The sequence below is a fragment of the Gadus morhua genome, chromosome 1, assembly GCF_902167405.1.
Source record: "Gadus morhua chromosome 1, gadMor3.0, whole genome shotgun sequence".
Lineage (NCBI taxonomy): Eukaryota > Metazoa > Chordata > Actinopteri > Gadiformes > Gadidae > Gadus > Gadus morhua.
In genome coordinates this window covers 25,480,514-25,499,208 of record NC_044048.1, presented here as the reverse complement: position 1 = coordinate 25,499,208, position 18,695 = coordinate 25,480,514, and the positions used below count along the sequence as shown (strand labels likewise).

General features: G+C 50.0%; 1 protein-coding gene across 3 annotated transcripts in view; it reads right to left on the bottom strand.

The window, feature by feature from the left end:
* kazna (kazrin, periplakin interacting protein a) overlaps positions 1–18,695 on the bottom strand; it is a 125,706-nt gene that overhangs the window by 12,869 nt on the left and 94,142 nt on the right. Inside the window, exons 1-5 of one of the 3 annotated variants that reach the window (XM_030355343.1) lie at positions 16,718–16,938; positions 6,693–6,829; positions 6,205–6,375; positions 3,878–4,067; positions 1,419–1,555 (exon numbers count right to left, since the gene is read on the bottom strand). In XM_030355343.1, the coding sequence (XP_030211203.1) occupies positions 1,419–1,555; positions 3,878–4,067; positions 6,205–6,375; positions 6,693–6,829; positions 16,718–16,853 (771 nt within the window). In that variant the 5' untranslated portion in view covers positions 16,854–16,938. Of the gene's footprint in view, positions 1–1,418; positions 1,556–3,877; positions 4,068–5,467; positions 5,552–6,204; positions 6,376–6,692; positions 6,830–16,717; positions 16,939–18,695 lie in introns of those variants that run through there. The other 2 variants (XM_030355334.1, XM_030355351.1) reach the window with 2 other exon arrangements.

The following is an 18,695-nucleotide window of genomic DNA, read 5'->3' as shown; positions in this document are numbered from 1 at the left end:
AGAGAGAGAGAGAAAGGTAGGGTGAGAGAGAGAGAGAGAGAGAGAGAGAGAGAGAGAGAGAGAGAGAGAGAGAGAGAGAGAGAGAGAGAGGGAGAGAGAGAGGAAGGTAGGGAGAGAGAGAGAGAGAGAGAAAGGGAGGGAGAGTTAGAGTGAGAGTGGGAGAGAGAGAGAGAGAGAGAGAGAGAGAGAGAGAGAGAGAGAGAGAGAGAGAGAGAGAGAGAGAGAGAGAGAGAGAGAGAGAGAGAGAGAGAGAGAGAGGGTGAGAGAGAGAGAGGGTGATCAAAGGGAATATAGATGGTTGAAAAGATGATAAGGAAGATAAAAAGAGCAAAAAATGGGATTTGAAGGGCAGAGGAGGATGAGAGGGTAGGTAGCGGGGGGAGAGGAAGCGAGGGGGAGGAGGCGAGGGGGAGGCAAGTGGCAGAGACTAGCATCAAACTGAGCCAGGCAGAGAGTCGGGAAAAGCACTGAACCAGAAGCCGGGGTGCATGTGTTGCATGACAAGAAAAAGAGCACAATATGCCGGCCACATGCAGACATGCACCAGGAGGCCAGGCAACGGCCCAGCGTGTGAATAAGCACGTATTAGTGTGTGTGGTTTTGTGTGTGTTTGTGTATGTGTGTGTGTGTGTGTGTGTGTGTGTGTGTGTGTGTGTGTGTGTGTGGTTGTGCGTGTGTAAGGAGGGGGAGGAGGGGGAGTTGACCAGTGGGTCAGAGTAAGGCTATGCGTCCCAACCTAGGGGTCACTTGGGGTGACCTGATATTAACTCAGGTCAAGGGAGATTGATAACTTCTAAGCTACATCGATATATTCTATTTCAAAATTTGTTTGAAAAGGTTTCCTTATGATTCGTAGCCTAAACCCCTGCTAATGCCTTGTGCGTGAGTGGGGTGCGATGCGCATACGTTCAGTGCATCAATGACATCATGGGCAGACGTTGCCGGGGTAACAACGTTTGGCGCATTGGAAGCAGATGCACCAGGACTCTCGCCCAGTCAACATGGCGTGAAAAACCCCTCCGAGCTACAGCAGGGACCACGGGCCATCGGTTTGGGAGGGGGCCACCACCCACGGGGGGCCTGGTGGTGGGGCTCGGCGATTCATTTCATTTTAATCTCGATTAAATCGATTAATCTCAATTTTAGCACAAAACCTTCACCAAACTAATATAATCGAGTGGAAACAAGTTCTCCGTTACAAACAGTTTTTCGGGAGAGAAATGCTGAATATTGCATCATGTTTTCAAACCAAAAAAATAACAGTTTGAATAATCGTGATTACGATATTGATCAAAGCAATCGTGATTATGATTGTTTCCATAATCTAGCAGCCCTACCGGGTTGGTGGGGCGGGGATGCGGGTGGAGCAGCAGCAGGCGGACAGTAGGGTGGGTTGGGGGGGGGTCTCGGGGTCTTACATTGCAGAGGGAGTGGGTCCGGTGGCGTGGAGAGTTCATGTCGCTGGGAGTGGACGAGCGGTCGCCCTCCAGAGCCGAGGCGTCGGAGAGCATGGAGGTCTGGCGCGAGTGACACGGGCTCAGGCGCACCGCCGCCACTTTGGGGAGAACGGGGGGGGGGGGGGGGGGGGGGAGAGAAGACACGTTACACACCATAGAAGACCCCGCCCAGTTGTTGTTTACTGCGGATACTGCTCTGGCTCGTCATTTTACCAGATGCTTTTGTTCAGCTAACAGTGAAGTCATGAAGGAATAGCTACAGGGTAAGCATCTAGGTAGAGGGTTAGCATTTAGCTACAGGGTTAGCATCTAGGTAGAGGGTTAGCATCTAGGTATAGGGTTAGCATCCAGGTAGACGGTTAGCATCTAGGTTGAGGGTTAGCATCTAGGTAGACGGTTAGCATCTACGTTGAAGGTTAGCATCTAGGTAGACGGTTAGCATCTACGTTGAAGGTTAGCATCTAGGTAGACGGTTAGCATCTAGGTAGAGTGTTAGCATCTAGGTAGAGGGGGTGGGATCTAGGTAGAATCTTAGCATCTAGGTAAAGGGTTAGCACCTAGGTAGAGGGTTAGCATCTAGGTAGAGGGTTAGCACCTAGGTAGAGGGTTAGCATCTAGCTATAGGGTTAGCACCCTAGAGGACATCTACAGGTAAGACAGAGGTGACGGACATCGGGAATGAAACGCGGCACCTTTTGGCTGGGACACCCTAGCTTAGCCACGACAATATAGGATCTGTTGTTGTTAGCATCTGTTAGAGTCTGTTTGTTTCTGTTAGTGTCTCTAAGTGTCTGTCAGAGTATGTAAGCGTCTGTTAGTGTTTGTTAGCATTTGTTAGCGTCGGAAGCAGCAGACTCCCTTAAGGCAGATGGGATGGGTGGAATATTTGGTGTGTGTGGGTGCTTATGAGCCGGATGGTTTCACCCTGATGGTCAACCCAAAACACTGCAGAGAAGTTACTTTCACTTTCACTTTGTAAGCCTTGGATGCCTACAGCCTCCACTCCAACACCATGAGCACTGCTACCACTATTGAGTCTTTCACGGACATATTTGTCTAAAGCGTCGGGTTTTAGGATGCATACAGGTGGGTTGTGGACCCTTGCTATGACACCGTCCCGGCCAATAAACACACAGTGGAAACCTTTGTAAATAGATGTGTACCAACAAGCTATGTGGCACACAGCGCATTTATAGCTTCCAAGGTCAGATGGATTCACCGTTGTGGGTAGTTACTATGGTGACAGAGAGCCCTGCCACAGAGCCGCCTGTGTTTTCGGGCAGTAATTAGGGGGATACATACAAACATAAATGTCAACTCCCGGGTGGGCCAGCCCCCGGTCTGAAGGGCGACCCGCAGTCCGACACAAGCAGACGTCGATGTCCGGCACAGCGGGAACAGAGGTCTCCCATTGGGGACTTAGCTGAAAGAATGCAGGTCCAAAATAATAGAGGGCTTGGAAATGTGGAATAATTTAAATAACATAAAAGCAGAAGTGGGTCTCTAAAAGAGAGACCTTTGGGTAATGCTGTGTAGACTGAGCCTTTTCAACTGAAACGAATACAAGGCAACTTGGAGAAAATAAAACCGCAAGGCTGTACCGAACAAAATGGGACTTCATTCCTTCAAACCATCGCCTTTATCATAAACCACCGACTGATTTCAGATCCATGTCATTGAGGAGCCTGTAGTGGAGGGTTCGCATCATGCTCAAGGGTTAAGCTAATAACCACAGGGGGATATGAACCCGGAACCTATGGTACTGGGAATTGCACACCCCTAGAGCCGCTTCACCTATATGAGTTCAAATGCAAAATGTCTGCCAATGTAGATGAAGGAGCCGAACAGCGAAGCGACGAGGCTCCCACAGACATTCCACCCAGCACGCAGAACGTTGACCAGCTGAAGCCCGAAGCCCAAAGCTCACGGCCGCATCGGGCAGGACACCCAATGACGTGATCACATATTCCAAATCATCCAAAACAGACTGGAGCCCCATTCGAAAGGGAGCGGGGAAAAGACACCGCCCGCTTTGTGTACTACTACTGTGTACTACTACTGTGTACTACTACTGTGGGCTTTTAGTCTGTTAAAACAATTCTAAGATTCTATTCTTTGCGTCGCTCAGCAAACATGAAGCGAGACCAGTGAGGCTCCGTGGGCTTTGGGCTTATGAAGGGAGAGGTGAGCGCCCCACCCAACCAAGGCTGTCAGTGGGGGGGGGGGGGTCCCGGGTGGGTGTACAGTGCTCCACCTACCCTGTCTGTCAGTGTGGTTGGTGTACAGTTCTACACCTACCCTGTCTGTCAGTGTGGTTAGTGTACAGTTCTACACCTACGCTGTCTGTCGGTTCGGGTGGTGTTACAGTGCTCCACCTGCCCTGTCTGTCGGTGTGGGTGGTGTTACAGTGCTCCACCTACCCTGTCTGTCGGTGGGGTGCACCGGGTGGATGAACAGCGACTGCTGGCTCTGTCTGATGGCGGCCGTCAGCGGCAGGTCCGGGTGCATCACCCACTCCTGGTTGTTGCCGTTGACGACCGTTTCCGTGGGCATGGCCAGGGAGTGTCTCTTGGGCACGTCCTTGGTCAGCGTGGCTAACGATTGTTTGGCCTGGGGCAGGCGGACAGAGGGACACACAGACAGACAGACAGACGGTTAAAGGCACGTATTGGACAGCAGTCGCATTGGAAGCCCATGAGAACTTCATCTGACGAGTGGCGTCATTTTAGGACGAAGTGAATGTGCGTGTGTGTGTCTGTGTGTCTGTGTGCGCACACGTCATAGGATGTGCAAGAACACACTCAAGCACACAGGCTTGGTGTGTGCTTGTGTGTTTGGCTGCCCACATGCGTCAGGCATGGCTGCGGTAATGCGTCATGTGTTACAAAATGTGACCACAAGAAGCGGTTTGAATGTGTGATTGTGTGTGTATGTGTGAGTGAGTGCGTTTGTGGCATTGTGTTTTGCGGTAGCGAAATCTCTTCACAGCAGATCAGGAATAGAACAAACAGATTATCTGGAAGAGGAGAGTGTTTCCAACATCGATGACAGAGGGGAAGGGAGAGGGTGTAAGAGAGAGAGAGAGAGAGAGAGAGAAAAGGAGAGGGAATCGGCGAGAGATGGAGAAAGTCAGAGCGATGGTGAAGGTGAACAATTCAGATGTAATTGAAGGAAAAAGTACATATATATAAATATATACATATAAATAGTTAAGAGATGATTAGACATAAATATAATGAGACAGAAAGAGAGAACGAGGAAAGAGGGAGGTATGGAGAAAGGAGTTTCAGACTGGGGGAACAGATAATTAAGCATGAGAGAGAGAGAGAGAGAGAGAGAGAGAGAGAGACAGAGACCTTCTGCGGAGAGACGGAGGGGTGATCAATAACAGCAGCCCTAAACAACGGCCTGTCAGCGATACCTCACCGGGCGAGAGACGGCTGAGTACTGTACACATTGCAATTTGTTTCTGTTATTGTTCCTCATGCCAGGCAGAGCTGTCCCACATCATGTCATCACACCATAAATCAGAATTAAGAGTCATCAGCCCCCAGCCCCCGCAGTCTCCTACATGCAGTGTGGGTCAAATCACTCACAAAAACCCACAATCAATAATTGGCGGAAGGAAATTATGCCATCTCCTAGGGGCCATTTCCGTGACAATTGATTCCCCGATTACATTAAACATGCATATACACACACACACACTTGGGAATTAGCCGCAGCTGTCCACAAAGCTGTTAGGTTCATTGTAAAGGGCAGGATGGTGGGGGGGGGCAGGTTAATCAAAAGCGTCAGAAATGATTGAGAGAGGGACGGGGCATAAGGGGGTGGTTTCCACAACCACCAGGCCACAGGCGGGGGGGGGGGGGTCTCAAGCGTTGGATAGGCTCTGGTCATAGTGGAGAAACGGGCCTTGCTGTGCAGGCTGGGGCAGGTGGAGGAGGAGGAGAGGACGAGGACGAGGAGGACGAGGAGGGGAGGGGTTAGGGGGGTGGGGCCTGTCTTACCGCTGAGAACCTCCGGGGGGACTCCCTGTCAGCTAGCCGCTCAAACACCCGGAACTCCATTCTCTGATTGACACAATTACTGATCTGGTGGGGGGGGGGGGAGGCAGGAGACAGTCAGAGTCGTCCCGCATGACATCATAGGTATACACGGTAAAGTGGACAGAAAATGGACTTTGAGATCGCTGAGCGTGACACCATCAACGTCCGTCACTTCCGTCCGTCCGTCCGTCCGTCCGTCCGTCCGTCCGTCCGTCCGTCCGTCCGTCCGTCCGTCCGTCCGTCCGTCCGTCCGTCCGTCCGTCCGTCTGTCCGTCTGTCTGTCTGTCTGTCTGTCTGTCAGTCAGATTGCAAACCCTGTCTTGCAGCTAGGGCTCCACATTTTTCGGTTTGCCACGGCGGTTTATAAGACGGAAGAATACGACGTCCATACGATGACATTCTACCTTCTCAAACTTTTTTATTGGCGTTAATTGTCGTGTCTTGATGATTTGACAGTGATCATGTGTTTTCCTCTAGATGGCCTTTTGTTTGAACAATGCTAATACAGAAACGTGTCATGCCTGTATGTCTATCTATCTGTCTTGTCACCCTCAGTCTCACCATATCATATGAGTCCATATGATATAGTATATGGATATTATATTATATCTCCCTCTCAGTTTCACCAAAGTATATCAGTGCTTATAATACAGTACATTTTTTATAGTGTGTGTCTCTAGTATATTATTGGTTCTGACCATAGCGAGCTCCGCCTCCAGCTCCTTGATGCGGTTCTCCTTGAGGTCCAGCTGGGAGCGCAGCGCCCCCGTGTGTTCGGAGGACTCCTTGTTCTGCCTGCGGAGGTCCCACTTCTCCCTCTCCAGGAGGTCCTTCTCCTTGGCCAGCACCTTCACCGCATCCTCACTCTCCTGGACGAGAGGAGGAGCAGGAGGAGGAGGAAGAGGGCAGGGAGAGGAGGAAGGAAGGATAACGAGGAGGGAGATGGAGAGGAGGAGGGAGAAAGAGGGAGGAGGAGGGAGAGGGAGAGGAGAAGGAAGAGGGAGAGAAGGTTGGAGGGAGAGGGTGAGGGAGAGGAGGAGTAAGATGCGGGCTTCAGAGGCAGGAAGGCACAAAGGTTGAGGCTTCCCTGCCACAACCTATTTTTTGTATTGGAGTTCTTCAATTTGATGCTTGGCACATACATGTCCACATGCTCACTTTGTACGGGAACTCTGAACTGTGGTACCTTTCTGTGCTGGTCGTAGTTGCGTATGAAGTCTCGGAGCTGCTCCTCGCGGCTCTCCAGTGTAGCGTAGAGCTGCTGCATCTGGTTCACCACGTCGGCCTTCTCCGCTTTCAGACGCTTGCGATCCGCCTTCATGGCTGTAGACAGAGAGAGAGAGAGAGAGAGAGAAGAGAGAGAGAGAGAGAGAGAGACAGAGAGAGAGAGAGAGAGAGAGAGAGAGAGAGAGAGAGAGAGAGAGAGAGAGAGAGAAAGAGAGAGAGGGAGAGAGAGAGAGAGAGAGAGAGAGAGAGAGAGAGAGAGAGAAGAGAGAGAGAGAGAGAGAGAGAGAGAGAGAGAGAGAGAGAGAGAGAGAGAGAGAGAGAGAGAGAGAGAGAAGAGAGAAGAGAGAGAGAGAGAGAGAGAGAGAGAGAGAGAGAGAGAGAGAACATGATCATTATTAGAAAGAGGAAGTGAAAAAAAATGTATAAATCATTCCGACTTATTCTCACAAAGAGCAAGTAGCCAGCAACACATACACACATCCGAAGTACACACATCACTACAGACACACCTCACTAGTAGTACCCACACCACCACTAGCAGCCACTGAAGACCCCCCCCCCCCCCCCCCCAACAGCCTTTTCTTAGAGTCTAAAGCATTTCCCCGACTGATGCACACCCACGTTCGCCTGGAGGCAAGAGAAACAACGGCGTTACGATTTCAAGAGCCTTCGCCACCGCCCGCTGCACATGTCTGCAGCTCTGCCTGTCTCCGTCAGGGGGGGGTGGGGGGGGGGTCGGAGCTGTGGAGGTGGAGCTGAGCTTTCAACGCTGCTGTCTGCTGTGCCACCTCCAACCTTTCCATAAGGCACCAGCATTGTGCCTGTAGAGGCGTGTACGTGGGAATGAGGAGACCTCCACTCCGGATGTCCTGTACACTCTCTCTCTCTACCTCTACCTCTACCTCTCTCTCTCTCTCTCTCTCTCTCTCTCTCTCTCTCTCTCTCCCTCTCCCTCTCCCTCTCCCTCTCTCTCTCTCTCTCTCTCTCTCTCTCTCTCTCTCTCTCTCTCTCTCTCTCTCTCTCCCACAGTGTCCTCACATGACCCCCCCCCCCCCCTCTAAAACCCCCCCTCTCTACCTACCACCTACCACCATACAGGACTGCCTACAGTTAAGACCGTGTCCAATCTAAGCTTATTCAATGCACCAACAAGTTTTTTTTTCTCTCCGTTTGGGGCATTCTTTCATACAGAAGGTCTCTTCCTTTTTCATTTCCTCCTTTGTATTCGCTGCTATCTGCTTCCCTCGCGCTGACACATGCTGCTCTTACGCCCTCAATCCCCTTTCGGCGCAGAATAAAGTATCCATCTGAGCCGGCGTTCTCCGCCCCCCCCCCCCCGAAAGATGAGCTTTTTGACTTTGTCTCCGAAGTGGATGAATCAGGGGAAAAAGTTCACGAAAGTGAAAAGTTGAGAGGAACATGAAAACTTGACACCAGAAACATTTCTACTGAAGTTTACCACCCTGGCGGGGGACATAACCTGAGAGAGGAGCCTCGCTCGAGCAGCTGAGATCTCCCTGAGAACCCCCCGTAGGCGACCAGCCCTGACAGCCAGGCGTCGGAGGAGGACGCTAATGGTCTGGAGCACAAGGCGGCCGACCGAATCAACAGAGGCGACGGCGTCGGGCTGCTAGTCGCCGGCCTGTGAGCCGCCTGCCTGCTAACCACCCGCCTGCTAGCCGCCGGCATGCCAGCCGCCACCCTATTACCCCTTCTCTTAGGAGGAGGATCACTCATGAACCCTCCCGTGATTCACCCACCATATCTACACCACCCCAACCCCACCACCACCATGTTGAATTCTAGACTGACGGTTTATTATTACTTTTCTTCCCTCTCTTGCTCACCATGGCATATCAGTCTCCCTCTCTCTCTCCCTCTGTTCTCTCGATCGCTCACTCTCTCTCTCGCCCTCCAGCATTCTCTTTCTCCGCCTCTGATATCGCCTCGCCCACGCATAATTATAACAATAAATGCGGTTCCCTTTTGTGATTCAGCAACTCTCATCTTCTCTAAGGCAAATCCTTTTCTCTTCCGCTTCCATTTTCCCCTGACTCTTCTTCCTTCCTTCCTTTTATCATACTACAGGTGACTTTCCTCTTTGCATATTCCACCTTGTTTCTACCCCCCCCCCACCATCTTCTCACCTTCTTCAACCTTCTGTGTCTTGACGCGCCTCAGACAGGCGGTAAGGCCGTCAAAAACCTCCCCCCAGAGTTCAGCGACCCCCCATGCCTGTCCTCCAGCACTCTCACAATCAGTGTCTCTCCCCTTCCCTCTCTTCCCCTCCCTCTACCTGTGTGTTGTTAATGAAATTAATCAACCTGCTCTTTACATCCCAGTGTTGCTGATTGAGATGACATTTAACAGGTGTGTCTACCAACGCACGGACAATGACCTGTTTTATTCAAGTAAACAGTCCATCCTTAGCCTGCCTCTCTCTCTCTCTCTCTCTCTCTCTCTCTCTCTCTCTCTCTCTCTCTCTCTCTCTCTCTCTCTCTCTCTCTCTCTCTCTCTCTCTCTCTCTCTCTCTCTCTCTCTCTCTCTCTCTCTCTCTCTCTCTCTCTCTCTCTCTCTCTCTCTCTCTCTCTCTCTGCCCGGCGACTAGGAGACAAGAGAGCCAGTACAGGTCTCTCATTGGCCAAAAGAAACAGGAAGCCCTTCTCAACCCCCCTCCCTCCCCCATCACCACACACCTGCCCTCAGGAAGTGGAATCAAAGACCCCTTTGAGAGGGTGGGCCGCAGCCGCGCTCGCTGGCCCAGCGACATCGCCTTGCACCTGTGAGCGCTTGGCGGACACACCGTCCCCGCGCCGGACAAGACCGCCTCTGTCGACGGAGGGAAGCTGGCCGCCATTTTACATTCCCCGAGTCGTTTCATTTAGCTGTTTGTGAGGGGAAACACAAAAACGGGCCGCGCTGCTTACTGCCGATAAAACATTGATGAGGGGGGTAGGGGGGGACTGCGGCGCGGCACCCAGGTCTTCTGCCTTGACAGGGATATTAATGAGACTGGGAGGCCCTGGCTCTGTCCAGGAGCCCAGATCTCCAGGAGTCATTACTGGAGGAGGAGGAGGAGGAGGAGGAGGGGGAAGAGGTGGAGTGGCCCACCTGGGTCCCCCCCAGGACCCCGAGCTGAGGCAGGGAATTAACACCAGGAGACGGCAAGATGGAGGCCGGCCGGGGTGTAATGGATGTCTGCCTGGTGAATGGTTGCTTGCCTGGTTGATGGGGAACCATTGCTGGCAGGTTTTCCGTGTGGGTGTGCGTGCATGAGTGTGCGTGAGAATCTGTGTGTGTATCCAATCGAATGAAAATGAGTATTATTGCAAACTAATGTGTATTTACGCGTGTCTGATTCGGCATGTGCATTTTTCATGTGCAGTGCGGTTTACCGGTTTGGACAGGTGTTTGCTTGTTTGGAAAGGCACCGATATGACCGCCCAGGAGTGCTGGAATGTTCTCCATCTCTCCAGCACTTAAAGCATGTGACGAGCCCGGCTGGATAGCGTTTCAAGGTGGCACAGTCGAATGCAAACCCGAAGGAATAAATCCCGTTCTCTACAACGTTTTAGTTTTTATTTTCCCTGAAATGCGCGTCGTCATTAAAATAACACGTCAGGAACACTTGATTTGTTGTTTCTCTCATAAACTACTGAGTGACACTTGTAAACACCGTGACAACAGCTTTGTCTTCATTTTCTAAACATCTCCAACTCAATAGTCCTGACAATCATTTCATCTTCCCACAACCATTATTATCTCCTCCAGAACAACACTGATAGGAGAGGTCTGTGTGTGTGTGTGTGTGTGTCTGTGTGTGTGTGTGTGTGTGTGTGTGTGTGTGTGTGTGTGTGTGTGTGTGTGTGTGTGTGTGTGTGTGTGTGTATGTGTCTGTGTGTGTGTGTGTGTGTGTGTGATCCTGTGTGTGCATGTGGGAGCGATTGAGTGAAAAAGGGAGCGAGGAAGACAGAGAGAGAGCGAGAGAGAGGTGGAGAAAGAAAGTGAGACATTGAGTCGTTAGGAGATTCAAGCGTGCCAGAAAGATGAAGCCGTTTAGTTGCCGATGTGATTCCCTCGACCCTGATAGCACGGTGATAGTGAAGTGACTGCGGGGGGGCTGATAGCGATAGCTCAGCTCTGCGGGAACCCAAAAAGATGAAGGTCATCATCACACGTGTGGCAAGAAATACCATCTGAAAGTCGATTCTGTTTTGAGTGATGTCGGGCAATCGCAGGCAACACCTGCAACACGTTTCACTGAAAAGTGAAACGTGTAGGGTTTCCTAAACGTTTATGTTTTCTGTGCCAAGTCGCGCTTAAAATCCACCTCCAACTGGATCAAGACTCATTTTGGGTACTGACATATAAAAATGCTAAAGAATAACGAATAGCTACAGAAGCTATTTTGGACAAGATGACACTTCAACAGTGTCTAATGGTTATCGGAGTATAACACACTGTATTAGCTGTACTATCAACTGTATTTACGATACAAGGGTTGTTTTACCAACATAGCGCTACAAATACATCGTAACGGTCCCTCACCCAGGGGCGACAAACACATAGTTAGTACGTCTTATCGTTAGTTTCAAGGTGCATTCCAACAGGTGCACCAGCCTTCACATCTAAGCTGTTGATTGGTTGATGACCAAGTTGCCCTGTGTGACCACTAGGTGCCGCTGTGTGACACACACATTCTCCCTGGAGACAAACACATTCTCCCTGGAGACAAACACTACAAAACAGTAGAAAAAGGCCTGTGTTCTCAGTAAATGACTTTTTGCAATTGGTTTGAAAACCCAAAAACATTTGCGCGACAACATTGTGCTACCGTTACATCACAATACAGTAGAAACGACTACACTCAAAATGCACCACCTTTTTTAATACGCTACTTTAATTAAATTAATCACCTTATATGTAATGTCGTTCTTCCTTAATTTAATTAACAATTTAATGATTGCAATCAATATAATCACACGCGGTAGGCGTGTGTGCGGATAAGGTGTGTATTTGTGTGAAGTCATGTCTATGTGTGAACATTTCCAAGGTTGGTACTTGAGTAAACTAGTGTATATAACAGCCAAGCACTGCAGTACTGAGTGTCTCATTAAAAGCGTGCTTTGATGCTACGTGGCTGTCCGGAGCTAGCGTCTCCTCGACTCCGTACCAATAGGCCCTGAGGCACAATAATTATAGTGCTTATGAAGTGACTAATTAAAAAGTGATAGAGAAGGCCAACTACACTAGTACGGAAAATTAATGAAGCTTTGATTAAACACAGTGCAGATTCAAACCTAAGTTAAGGCAGACTTTAAGTAGCCAATTCAAAGGGAACTGCCCGGCAATATAAATAATATCGAGAATAACTGTTAATTGCATTTTTCGAGACTACCAAAGCATTTAAAACAGTGATGCATGAGTGCCATTATGCATCAGTATGCACCAGAACGCTCCCCATAGCTAGATAGTCACAGAGGATAGGTGAGGAACCACCCTATCCAATCAGAGACCAGGGGTTGATGTGGGGGCTATGTTGGTACAGGAGCTAGGGTGGGAATAGAGCCAGGACAGGGGTTAGGACCCCTACTCTTGTGACGGGATCTCGCGTGCCCACAGGGAGTCAGGAGGACCTCAGTTCAACGTCTCCTCCGAAAGAAAGGAACACGCTTCTCTATATTTAGTTGAGCTGGGAATAACAAAGGAGCTAAAAGCTAGTGGGTTCGATCCCCATTGTGCGCAGCATACCTGTTAGCATCCTTGAAAAAGATGCCTGATTAAACCCTAGCCAATGGTATCGTCATTCAGTGGACAGTGAGTGAGTATGCAGATTCAATGGACTGTATTTCCATTTTTGCTTCAACTTTGCTGGTTTGACACCTTCTGTTGTTGCTTTGAACAGCTTTCCATTTAGGATCGGGAGAGGCAGCTACTCTCTCTATTGTGAAACCAAGACTCTGCATTTGCTGAGTTTTGTGGGCGATTACCCACGGTGGCGATTACAGTACTCACCTACCGATGACTGGCATGAGGGGGAGGGGGGGGGACACTAAGAAGAGAGAGCGAGAGAGGGGATGGGTGGGGGGAGAAAATAGAGAAATAACAAAGGTAGAGAGAGAGCGAGTGCAAGGGAGAAAGAAAGAGAGTTAGAGACAGAGAGAGACGTAGGCGGGCCAACAAAAGACAGAGAGACAGCAGTAGAGAGAGATAAATGGGTAGAAGAGAAGGTCAAGGAACAAAAAGTACAAAATACAGACAGAAGGCAAAGCGGAGACCAACAGAGGAAAATAAATGATGGCCATGACGGAAAGATGACAGAGGGAGGGAGTTGCGAAGCGATAGAAAAGTACTGAAGGTATTCCTGGTATGTTGTTTCTCGTTTATATTCATGAGCAGTGAGGGGGGGGGGGGTAGGGAGGATCTGCAGGTAATAGAGCAGCATGATGTGTGACCCTTCTCTCAGTAAACAGGTATTATCTCAGGTGGCAGGGAGCGGGATGAGACACAACAGCACCTCATCACACTGGGGCTGTCTGGGAGAGAGCGAGAGAGAGAGAGAGAGAGAGAGAGAGAGAGAGAGAGAGAGAGAGAGAGAGAGAGAGAGACAGAGAGAGAGAGAGAGAGAGAGAGAGAGAGAGAGAGAGAGAGACAGAGACAGAGAGAGAGAGAGAGAGAGAGAGAGAGAGAGAGAGAGAGAGACAGAGAGAGAGAGAGAGAGAGAGAGAGAGAGAGAGAGAGAGAGAGAGAGAGAGAGAGAGACAGAGAGAGAGAGAGAGAGAGAGAGAGAGAGAGAGAGAGAGAGAGAGACAGAGACAGAGACAGAGAGAGAGAGAGAGAGAGAGAGAGAGAGAGAGACAGAGACAGAGACAGAGACAGAGACAGAGACAGAGAGAGAGAGAGAGACAGAGAGAGAGAGAGAGAGAGAGAGAGAGAGAGAGAGAGAGAGAGAGAGAGAGAGAGAGAGAGAGAGAAAAAGAAAGAGAGAGAATTAACGAGAGAGAGAGAGGGAGAGAGCGAGCCAGGGGACGGATGACAGGCATAGGGGGGTCACTGAACTGTACGGTGAGATGTTTGACGGCCGTGCCGACAGCTCGTTTGAAACGTGTCAGAATGAGAGAGAGAGAGAGAGAGACAACCAATACCCCCCCCCTGCCCCTTGCCTCAGAGTAATTGTTGGTGGCACTTCAATCTCAGGGTCTGCCGGGGGCTGCTTTGCCAAACATTGCTCTCAGTATTGTTGGGCAAACTGTTGGGCTGAACATCTGCTGTGTCTTCCCTAGATTTACAAGACTGGTGAGACAGTGGAGGAAACAAAGACTAATGGGTCCAACGCTACGCCCTGGCAAGCTAGTGCAGCCAGGGCAAACACACATACGAGGTGGCCAGTGAACCCCCTGTTTCAGCTGGAATCCAACCCTATGGAGATTAAAATTAATGTTTTATCCCCATGGTTACGACCCACGCAAGCTTTGTGTTACTTTATGAGAACCGTTGTTTAGGAGCATTATAATGACCGATGTTGTATGTAAATCACTTCACACACCGAGGCGTTATACTTTAGGAGTCCAGGAAGCGTTACCCCGTATCGGACACGATCATCAACATCACCCGCTGCTCAGACGGTTCTCCACACACATCGACATTGACGCACACACACACACACACACACACACACACACACACACACACACACACACACACACACACACACACACACACACACACACACACACACACACACACACACATGCACGCACATACAGATAAACATACAAAAACACACATGCATGCACCACACAGGCATCATGCACCCACATGGGAATGCATGCACACACGTATACATACACACACACACACAAAAATGCGATAACACACACACACAAATGACTGCACATGTACACATTAAGGACAGCACTTCTAGAGAGCATTGCTCTCCTACTGTATAGATTTATCTTTCTCATCATTTGGCCACAGCAGTCCGAGTATAAAACACACTAATAACGCCCCAAAAACTCTGAAAGCTACCGCTGAGTCCAAGGAGAAGAGAAGGATCCTGAATGTCACACTGTTAGACACATTAAGACCATGGCAGTATAACGCTTGTGGGCGGGGGTAACCTTGCTGTTTGAGGGGTCTCTCTTCCTGTCGCCCAACTAGAGCTCTGTCCCCCCTTCAAAACAAACCCAAGCATTGTTATTATCACCCTTGACATTTGGTACCACATGCAGCCAGTGTATACAATTACAACGCCAATGTGCCTGGCAGAGACAACTCTAGCAAATGCTGCGACAAAATGGCTGCCTAAATAATCACTGGTCTGGATGCTACAGATAATGTCACTGATTTAGCCACAATCTCTGGATCTAGCCAGCATATTCACTGGTCTGGATGCCACAGATAATTCCAGTGATTTAGCCAGAATCTATGGTTCTAGCTAGCATATTCACTGGTCTGTATGCTGCAGATAATGCCATTGTTTTTTTAGCCTTGAGAAATGGCAGCCCGATCACTTTGGTAGCGAGGCACTGAGGAACCAAATGAGCCCGGAGCGTCAGCCAGTAGCTCAGCACTGCCCGGTGAAAGAAAAACACAGCAGAAACACAAATAAATATGGGAGCATGACCTTTGCTCCCTTCTCTCCTGTATGCCAAATTATTGCAACAGACTTTGGCCAAACAAATAACTAACTGCCCAAACTTTGAGAGTGCATGGGCAGCGATGCGAGCAGATGCACCTTTACTTTAGTGAAATAAGCTGCCATTGCTTAGCAAACGATACACTACTTGTAAGAATTAGGAAAAGACTCTTTTAGGCTATAAACAACATCTATGTATTGTTTGACCATCTAGCTGAGGTTGATTTCAACCAGATCTCAGCTCTTTAGGGATATATAAAGTGCTCGCGCTCTCTCTCTCTCTCTCTCTCTCTCTCTCTCTCTCTCTCTCTCTCTCTCTCTCTCTCTCTCTCTCTCTCTCTCTCTCTCTCTCTCTCTCTCTCTCTCTATCCATCCATCTATTTCTCTCTACTTGTCTTCATACTATCCGTGGATCTGGTAAGGAAAGCAGATTCCCACATGGAGCCTTCATTAGGTGCTGAATACTGCAAAACCCTCATCCTTGGGGGTCCGTAGTCTTCGTCTTTCATCACCACAACCGAGTTACACCGAGTGTGTGTGTGTGTGTGTGTGTGTGTGTGGGATGCTGGCGGATTCGGAGGTAAGCGCATCATCAAACAAGTGTTTGTTGTGACACTGCAGCCTTGCCGGAGTGCGTAGGCCGCTGCCCCTGCAGTGTGTTTCTCATCCTACACAGTGGGAACAAAGTCGTCTTTTTGTCTGACACCAAACGGATCGTCCCCCTCCTCCTCCTCCTCAGACTGCCGTTCACCCAAGGGCGGTGTCATCTCCCCAACAGCAGCAGCAGCAGTCGCTGCTGCTGCTGCTGTTGGGGAGATGACACCGCCCTTGGGTGAACGGCATTCTGACTCACCGACACGTCTGCGGAGACCACCTCGGTGAGGAGGGGCCGATACCGATGGTACTGGAGGACCGCAGCGAAGCACTCAGCCTCCTGTGTTTTAAAGAGAGAGAGGGGGGGGGGGGTTCGAGTGCGTGTGAGCTGGTCTCCGCCCTTCCGATAACATATCTAAACCAGAGCTGTGTCAGCGATACCCCGAACCGCTATCGGTTCCGAGTCTGCACCGCCCCCGACTCCTGAGTCCTAACTGTTGAATAAAGGCCAAATGACACGCCTGCGTTTAATAGCCGCCGTCGGGACTCACAGGGGGGTTGAGAGTACGACTCTCCAAATCACCAACGAAGAATCGTTACTTGACCTTATCTCCATATAGTTCGAGCTGGGCTATTTTCTAATACAACCCAGCGTTGTGAAATGTCTCGCTTGTCGACAAGTCACACCGTGACCATCGCGGCCCCAAGCGGGTCGGCGGCGAGGGCGAGGGCCCCCCGATGCGGCCCCCTACCTTGCAGGGCCTCCTTGGCGCGGTCCAGCTCCTCCTCCTTCTGGGCCAGCTGGACGCGCAGCTCGGCGGCCGAGAGCAGGTCGGCCGAGCTGCCCTGGTGGCTCTCCTCCAGGTCCCGGCTCAGCATGTCCTTCATCTGCCGCAGCAGGTGCACCTCCTCCTGGAGCTGGGCCACCTCCTCGCGCAGGAGCACTGGGGGGGGACGAGAGAGCGGAGGGAGCGGTGAGCAGACGGACGGAGAGGTGGGTGACGGGGTAACGGTGAGTGTTGAGGGGGTGTTTTGGTCAGGATGGGGATGATTGGGGGTTTCAGAAGGAGAGCAGATGGATCCCGGATAGGAGACACCACAGACACAACTGGGAGTGCCATGAATAGCAGCCTAGCGTTGCAGAGCAGGATAATGAACGATTCACACAAAGTGTTACCAAGGAGTTTATGTATACTAGGTTATCGGCAAATACTGGCACACTCTGCAAACAGTCAAATAATTATCCCATCGATTCAGGTTCAAAGAAAGCAGGCAGGCAATTGTATTACTTTGTCAAATATGTATTGAAATGTGACAAGAGCTTGCATTAGGGTGGATCAATTAAATCAATAGTAAAGCAAATCATGAATAGTATGATGAATCATGAATCATGAGCGTATTAGTAACTTATTTCAGGATTATGTATTCAATCCCACACAATTTCACGGCACACCTAGTCGTGCCCTTAGTAAACCAAGACTACCCAAGCTAAGATTGCTTGGGAAGTACTGGTATATTAAATAGACCATCCCAGTATCCAAGTATGCAATCCCACTCACATGCGAGAAAGAGAGAGAGACAGAAAAAGAGAGAGAGAAAGAGAGAGAGATATAAAAAGAGTAAGAAAGAGAGAGACAGAGAGAGAGAGAGAGAGAGAGAGAGAGAGAGAGAGCGAGAGAGAGAGAGATACAGAGATACAAAGAGAGAGATACAGAGGGATAGAGAGAGTGAGAGAAAAAGAGAAAGAGAGAGAGAGAGAGAGAGAGAGAGAGAGAGAAAGAGAGAGAGAGAGAGAGAGAGAGAGAGATAGAAAAAGAGTAAGAAAGAGAGAGAGAGAGAGAGAGAGAGTGAGAGACAAAGAGAGACCAAGAGAAAGAGCGAGCGATGGAAAGAAAGAGAGCACCAGAGAGAGCACCAGAGAAAGAGACAGGGATGTATACTGAGTACATCCGGTCAAAACCTGAGCCGCGGGACAGATTGACCGGCCCTGCGGCGCAGCGCTAAGGAACTGTAAGTGGTAACAGAGATGAGCACGGAGCATCGCTGGAGGCGGGCGGCATCGATCAGCGGCGGGCACGGGCGCGTGCGCGTGTCGGTGCGCGAGGCACGCGGGGCCTTTGCGTAGGAGAAAGACAACGCAGGTACGAGGATGGGACCTGCCTTTGAGCCACCCATAGCGGTCGTCCATTGGGGTGTGTGTATCTGGCGGTGTGGTGACAAAAGCATTGATATAGAATGATAAGAGGCCGTGCGAGAGGCTGGGTGACACCATGCGGCGCAAGAAGGAGAGAGAAAACCAAAAAACGAACTCTTCTCGCTTAAGTTATTCTTTCCTAAATATTTGGCAGTCTGGTCGGTCTTATTAAAGGTGACGTCCGCCTTCTTGAAATCACCCCAGGCTTGTTTTCGGACCTTGCCAGAGGACTTCTTAAATTAAGCAGAAGATCTGCTGGCCTCCATGTTTAACGATCCTCACTGGGTGTCACGACTGTCACCTTGCTGCAGAGGGAGGCTGTTTTTTTTCTAGTTGCTAAAACACAGTTTCTGCTATTTTGGCCAACATTGCGGTTAAATTATCTTGTGCGAGGTTATATAACTCCCCCCATCTCATGCCATTACAGAAACAGTGCTTGCATACTCATATTAATGCATCCTATTAGCTCAATATTCCCCTCATTAAAGTTTAAGTATCTCTTTATGATACATCCGTTCACTGGCACTATCCACGTT